Source organism: Nematolebias whitei, chromosome 9, assembly GCF_014905685.2.
Source record: "Nematolebias whitei isolate Nwh7 chromosome 9, NemWhi1, whole genome shotgun sequence".
Taxonomy (NCBI): domain Eukaryota; kingdom Metazoa; phylum Chordata; class Actinopteri; order Cyprinodontiformes; family Rivulidae; genus Nematolebias; species Nematolebias whitei.
This window is the reverse complement of record NC_056506.1, coordinates 32,410,592-32,418,509: the sequence shown is the minus strand read 5'-3', so window position 1 is coordinate 32,418,509 and position 7,918 is coordinate 32,410,592. Positions and strand designations below refer to the sequence as shown.

The following is a 7,918-nucleotide window of genomic DNA, read 5'->3' as shown; positions in this document are numbered from 1 at the left end:
TGGTGTGGTGTGGTGTGATGTGTTGTGGTATGGTGTGGTACGGTACGGTACAGTATGGTATTGTATGGTGTGGTAATCAAAACGGCTAACAAGCTCTTTTTAAAATCTCCATATACCGATAATGTTCAGTTTCTGCCATGCAACTTTAATAACAGAAAGTCTAAACATGTTAACTTTGTAATGACTTACAGCCCAGCCTCCTTCATCTGTGGTCATGTCACAGTACACCTGCACACCCTGGTTTGGGTCCCTGTTGATGTAAATTGTGTAGACACCACTCAGAGTCTCTCCGTTCAGCAGGTGTTGGGCACAGTTCTGAGGTGTTGCAAACAGACGACTCCCTGGAGACGACAAGTTACAACACATTTCATTTGCTTCGTTTTGCTCTTTTTTCATTGTATTTTAGAAAACAACAATATTACATGAAGTTGCATAAACCTTGACCATAATAACAACTAATATTTACTTTGTTACTCCTCAATGGGGAAATTCATTCTCTGCATTTTCCCCATTACACACGTGAGCATGTGGAGCTGATATGGGCTGCCACCTAAGGTGCCAGAGGAGCAGTTGGAGGGTTAATGGCCTTGCTCAAGGGTCCACAGTGGAGCAAATAAGGGTGAAGGCATATGTGGATGTTTCATCTTTCACACCCAAATTGTATGCACCGAATCATCAACCTTTAGATCACAGGTTCGCTGTCTTTCTGCCTCTGCACCACCATTCCACTAAACTGGCTTTAACTCTGTTATTTCTCATATAAAGTAATTTAAGTTTTACACTCTGGCATGAAAGGCAGGAAAAATGTTAATAAATGAAGGCCTAGCATTCCTTGAAGCAATATATTTTGCCCCATCAATTATGAATGAAAAAATGTATTCTTCCCAAAGACAAAAAAGAACTCTTACAGTAAATGCATTAAGGTAATCTACAGTCAAACGTAGGTTCATCCTGCTGACAAATGCACAACAATGAATCAAACACAAGAAGATCTAAAGAACGACTGGAAAGAAAATAATCAATGTGCCCCAATGGTCAGAACCCATCTTGCTGAGAAGGCTGTGCCACTGCAAAGATAAAGAAGTTTTCTTCATAATATAAAACCCAACTTGAACAATCCTTGAAAGATGACTGCTCATAAAATAAATGTCCAGTCACACAAGACCTAATTGAAACAAGATTTGCTTGTGTCCTAATTATACAACAAAGTTCAGTCAGGACAAATGGACGGTTTCTTTTTATTTTGTTGAGATGTTTCGTCCTTCATCCCAAGGACTTCATCAGTCTGAGGAGCCACAAGAAACTAAGTCCCACAAGCAGCACACCCACATAGTGGACTAACCAGTTTGATGGTGATAAGATAGTTTCTGGGGCCCGCCCTGTCCCCCATCGGCTCCTCAGAGGCAGCCATAGCCAAAGTGGTTCAAAACATCAAATGTCACGACGAAACGTCTCAACAACAAAATAAAAAAAGAAACTGTCTAGATGACCTGACTGAAGTTAGTTGGATTTTTTTACCTGGATTATTGAGCATGGACTTCGATGTGCTAATTATATTACATTCACTGTATATTTATCTACAGAACCCCACCCACCCCAACCCTCCAAAAAGTGCAGCCTCATTGAGAGTCCCCACAATTTGCTACAGGCAGAAATATACGACTTCTATCTTTAGGGGCTGAACATTGGGTATTTTTGTTTTGACTTTACAACAACATCCAGAACCAAATCTCTGGGGTTCCGAACACTCAGCCCTCCCTCGGCCCTCCTGAATTGTTTTCTAAGATTAGTTCAAACATGCGTGAATCATGCACCTGTGGTAAAAGTAGTGGCAACCACAGCGCTGGTATCGAGTCCTCTTGCCGCCTGAAGATTGACAGAGTACTCCGTTGTCTCAGCCAATCCCTCCAGTCGAACCCAAGTGTCCTCTGCATCAAGAATCAGCTCCTAGTGCATAAACAGGCCCAATCTCATGAACACGTAAAAAAAAAAACATTAGAACATTCTTCTTTGTACAAATATTAATTATATGTGCATTCAGTACAAACCTCAGGGTAACATTAATTCTATTAGAAGCCCTGCAGGATAGTGATAAAACACTGGATTCAGCTTGTGAATTTAAAAGAAAGAAAGAAGTACAGCACAAAAACACCTTCAAGCTGTTCTGCTTTAGACAACTCGTGACGGTTTGCTTTGTGTTGCGATAATACAATATCCTTGTGGTAAGAGAAACAGGCACCGTGCTTTGTGTAATTTAAAAAAGACAATTTGACAAATATATTTGTTTAACTTCACCTCCACCTGCAATGCAGCAGGTGAGCATTCCTCTGCTTTTGCATAGAAAGCACAAAAACAGAATAAAATAACAAACTAAAATAAAGTAGTAGAAAAAGTGAAAAAGGGAGTATAAAAGTTGATGTGTGACTGTTGGCAGAAAGGAGTGGATGCCAGTAACAACAGATGAAGCAAACAGGATAAAAAGGGTTCTCGGACAGCCAAGCAAAGAAGATGCAAGCAATCACAAAATAAACGTTTTCTATTTTTAGTGGAGAAGTCATGGCACTGCAACGCATTTACAAATTCCTTTCCACTGAGCTTCTTCTCAGTAGCCTAAATGTCTGACGAGAGTGTACTCAGTGACATAACGGCCTAAGAAGTGCCATAAATTAAGCGAGATGTGGCTCAGACAGAAACTTGTTTCTGCATTGGAGTTTATGTGTTGCATTTTAGCCTGGATGCACATTAAATATAAAAACAGAGATAATATATTCAGACAGTTTGAAGGGGGAGAAATTGCACACACTCGCAGGCAATGTGTGTGAATTATGCAGAGAAACAGCCGGTAAACGATGTCTCGCTCTGTCTCAGAGGAGCTGACATTCTCCCGATGGGCTTTCAGGGTCAAGATATTTATTGCAATCGAACGGCCCCAGCTTATCAAGGCTAATGCGTACCTCTGTAGCCTTTATATTGATTGTGAATGTGTGGCTAAGTGTTTGAATATTTGCCAGATGTGTACTTGTCCTTGTGTGGGATCTTTATCATCCCATGCCTGTAAAGATCCAACAGTTATACATGAATTTTTACAAACTCCTCAACAAATACAAGCCAGATAAGAAATTAATCTCGCAGCTAATTTGTGTAAATTATTAAAGTCCATTATCTGGATAAGAGGCGAAGCTGGCCGAACAGCTGTAGGGCTTCCCGCTGCTGCGCTCAAGCAGATAATTTTCAACCAAGCAAGACGCGAACACAGGCACAAGAGGAAGATCACACAAAGAGCATTTTAATCTGCGGATGGATGTTGTTATCAGAGTGGTTCTGTGGGTCGGCATACGATGTGTTGCTGAACACTGGGAATTCAATATGCACTTCTTGTTATTCAGACGGCTCAAGGCAGTAAATAATGAATTTGAATAAACTGAAAGAAAAAAAGATTTAATGTTTGAGGAATTTTCCAGATTACACTGCTTTCTCCGTATGAAATCTACAGAATAAATATCCATATTTTTGTACCATAAAAGCAAGAGAAGGGGGTTTAAAAAATATAATATTTTTTTCCCATTAAATCTCTGAAAGTATGAATCTGGGTTTGAGCTCACTTAAAGCTGACACACTGAGCTCTGACAAGACAAAATCAAACACCTCGTGTTATCAATTAAACCAAGTGATTTTTGATTCAGCTCAATAAAATAAACCTGCAACGTGAGTCCAGCCGCAGGGATGTTTTACAGCTGACATGCAGACTGATATTTTATTTAACAGATTGGTTAGGGTTGAAACAAAGCTGTACACACACAACATTTTAAAAAAATATTTTAATCTTAAATCAAAGAGCAGTGCTATAAATATTCAGACATCAACAGCTCGATTTTACTCAGCATGCGAGAGTTGCTTCTGGTTGACGAACATAATATTTGCAGGTTTTACCAACTGTTAGTTACCAATTAACATCAAATCAGTGAGCAACATGATAATATGTCTTTATTTTCTTAAAACTGTCAGCAGTCAATGTGTGTTTTCATCCAAAGACTGTTTGAGGTAAGAGAAACATCCTCAGTTATCTGCATCCAGTCATTTTTTTAACCCAGAGTAGATGTGTATTTATCATTTTGGTAAGTGAGAAGTTTACTTTTCTGCAAATCAAGGACAGTTGATCATAAGAGTTGAATTAAAATAAAGTAAGATGCCAGTACGCCCATGTCTTTTTTGAAATTACAAATGTTATTCAAATTTATTGAGAAAGATTAAAGAATCAGATAATTAAAGTTCATCAAGTAGTTTAGAGAACTCAAACCTTTTGTTCCTACAATTACAGTAAAAAATGCAGTTTTATGCAAAAGGTTTATTATTTGTCCAACTATTTATGTGACTTTTCGTAAAACAATCTCTTGCAAAATGCAGGCCTGCATAAAACAGCAGTGTTTGGCACAATACATTGGTCATCTATATCTTTTATATTTTTCTGTGTCATTATTTTATACACATGCATTGAGTTTTTTTTTCTTTGGCTTATTCTGTGCTGTGAAAATCATGACTGAGAATCATCATAGCAGTAATTGCAAATTAGAACAATCATGAAATTTAAAAAAAATCTGAGAATATGATCTGAAAATAATTTTATTATGATATTGTGTTGGGTGTGATATATTCCGATATGTGATCAGAATATTAATCTGATATATATATATATATATATATATATATATATATAGATATATATATATATATATATATATATAGATAGATAGATATGTATTCGGTTCAGTTGAGGCAACTGTTTAAATTGAAGCCCATACTGTCCAAAATAAATCTTGAGACAGTAAAACATGCTTTTATAACGTCTAGGTTGATTGATCAATGCGCTTCTTTATGAAACAAAGCAGACATCTATTGATCGTTTGGAACGTATTCAACATGCTGCAGTCTGATTTTCTGGTACAGGCAAAAGACAACACATTTCACCAGTTTAGGCTTCCCTTCTTTCTGGCTTCCAATTTAATTCCAAATTCATTTTAAAATTATTTTGTATGGCTTTAGGTCTCTTAACAGTTCTGCCCCATCTCATCTCTCTGGGCTGCTGCAGACGTCCTCTCTGAGGTCAGCAGATCAGGTGCTTTTAATGGATCCATGCACACAATGCGAGCTCAGAGGTGATAGAACCTTCTCTGCTGCAGGCCCCAAACTGTGGGATGATTTACCGCTGCATGTTAGACAGGCTCCCACTCTTACTGTGTTTAGGTCTCATTTAAAAACACACTTTTATTCCCCGGCCTTCGACCCAGTGTGGGTTGATTTTAACCTTGTTGTGCTTTTATTGATCTAGTTGCTCAGGTTTCTTTTGTTGTTACCTCTGTAGATTTATGTATTTTATCCTGTGTACTCTGCTTGTTCTATTGTACAGCCCTTTGGTTGGATTGTTGTTGTTTTTAAGTGCTTTATAATTAAAGTGGTATGGTATGGTATGGTATGGTATGGTATGGTATGGTATGGTATGGTATGGCATGGCATGGCATGGTATGGTAATTGTGATATAATACAAAAATACAATAGATGATGTTTTAAAAGCAGGCAGTGAAGCACAGATTTGATGGTAATGGTGTATATTTAAAAAAACAAACGTTTGTTTAAAACAACTCTTCAGGGACAAAAGAGCAGACAACAACACATGCATTTCTAATTGCTTAACAAATTAAAATGAAATAAAAATGTAAAAAGGGTGATGATTTGAAGAGTTACCGGTGCATTCATTGTGCATTAGTGACACCCGATGGCCACACACACATGAATGCCACAATTGCAAGGTCAAAGTGTTAATGTGTGTTTGAGAGTGAAGAGACTTGCGGTGGATGATCACTCCATCAGCATTTGACTCTGTGTGAGTATTCTAAGCACACAGCCCGTACTAATGTACTTCATTACCATTACCCTGCCACATCAAAACCCTCAATCAAAATAAACAATGTCTGCTGAGGCTCATTAAAGTAATACCTCTGCTGGACAGGCAATTTCACTGTGTGGCTCCCTTGTGTGTAACAATCTGTGCGTGAGTGTCCGGGAAGACTTCAGGGGATTACAAACTGAAAGACTAACTCTGAATGCTGAAGCATCGCAATATCAAAGTTGTGCCTTTGCATTTTAAAAAAAAATATTTTTCTTATTGTGTTTGAACCTATAGAAGTAAATAAATAAGTATATTGTTATATTAACACAAACACAAGCTACAAGTTGTGGTTTTGATATTTTCTTTAATATAATCTTTAATATCTTTTTAATACATGTAAGTTGTTGTTTGCTGCAGAGAACCTAAACGTCAGCATGCATTTTTTTTTTTGTGCAGATGCATTCAAGAGCATATAAAAAGCACTATGTGTAAAACTGTAGCTAGTTTGTAGATGATAGAGTGAAATTAGAGCGTGCTACTTACTTTACGGCTCCCATCAGGTGTCTTGTAGGTGAGCATGTAATTGTCAATCTCTGTGACTGGCGGTTGCCAGGAAATGAGAGCGCTGCGGTGGTTCACCTCACTGGCTGTCAGGTTCACAGGTGCATCCATGGCTGCCAAAAACAGAGGAAAGAAAATATGTTGACAGGCAGAACAAGAGATGATATAGCTCTTCTTGAATGGTAGGAGAAATACTGATTGTCCTCGGTAATTTTAGTCATAAAAATGCATCTTGCAGTTCTTAACTTTTGACTTCCTTATTTTTATTCTCACCTCTCAAAAACAAACACTTTTTCATGGTTTGATTTTTATATACAAAGCAACACTCCTGACATTTAAAATTATTTCTTGAACAAGAACACGCACATTTTAATTCACGCCTGCTGGAAACAGGCACCAGCGCCCTGTAACCCTTGAGGAACAAGTAAGTGTGCAGAATGAATGGACGGATGTTGTTAATTGGACTTTTTTTTTTTTTAGCTTTAAAAAGAATATAGGAATTGATTTTGGTTTTGCACAATTTATTTTAACTTCTGAGCTGCATACAAGACAACTATTGTAGATATGTTTACAAAAATCAGCAGCACAAATGACTTGTTGCCACTACTTTTTGTTCTTTTTTTAGTAATTTCTTTTCAATTTATACAATATGTGATGGTTTACCTTAACATACCATACCATACCACTTTATTTATAAATCACTTAAAAACAGCATGGCCAACCAAAGTGTTGTACAGCTAAAACAAACAAGCAAAAATGACATCATAAAATACATAGAATGATCAAATTGGTGGTTTGACCTCTGATAAAACGTGGTTTAACACTAATTCGTCTGTTCTTATTGAACTATTGTGCCGTTAATGAAGCTAAATCTTGCCACTTGAACTGAAAGCACAGGACAACACAACTAACAGCCACACAATCAGAGCTAATGTTGTCATTCAACTTAGTATTAAAGCCAATCAATCTACAAACTGGAAATTTGACCTCACTGAAAAACAGGCAGGCTGCAAGATATAAAAAAACAGTCTTTCATTGTCAAATCAAAGAATTATGAGGCTAGTATGGCTGATTGTTTAAAAAGGCAAAGCTTCAAATTGTAATATTAATAATAATAATAATAATGTGTTATGTATTGTTATCATTGTATGTTCACATACAATGATGAAATTGGATCTCTGCATTTAATCCATCCACCACCAGGCGGTGCAGTGAGCAGCTATTAAAAGCACCCGGGGAGAATTCTTGGGGATAAGGTGTGCTGCTCATAGACACCACAAGATGTACAATGACTGGGGATCGAACCTGGGACTTTCAGGTCACGAGTCTTGGCCCCCTAGCAACAATAAATACACAACAGTACAGCAGAAGGCCATCTTTGATACATGTAAGTTTCTGATTCTCTAACCACCAGTGCAGCCTATTTGGATGGATGGATGGATGGATGGATGGATGGATGGATGGATGGATGGA

At 37.6% G+C, this 7,918-nt stretch overlaps 1 protein-coding gene across 1 annotated transcript in view; it reads right to left on the bottom strand.

The window, feature by feature from the left end:
• Positions 1-7,918, bottom strand: part of tnr (tenascin R (restrictin, janusin)) — an 89,238-nt gene that overhangs the window by 10,534 nt on the left and 70,786 nt on the right. The window contains exons 22-24 of the mRNA XM_037682261.1: positions 6,428-6,558; positions 1,815-1,947; positions 190-341 (exon numbers count right to left, since the gene is read on the bottom strand). Coding sequence (XP_037538189.1) covers positions 190-341; positions 1,815-1,947; positions 6,428-6,558 — 416 coding nt within the window. The remainder of the gene's footprint in view (positions 1-189; positions 342-1,814; positions 1,948-6,427; positions 6,559-7,918) is intronic.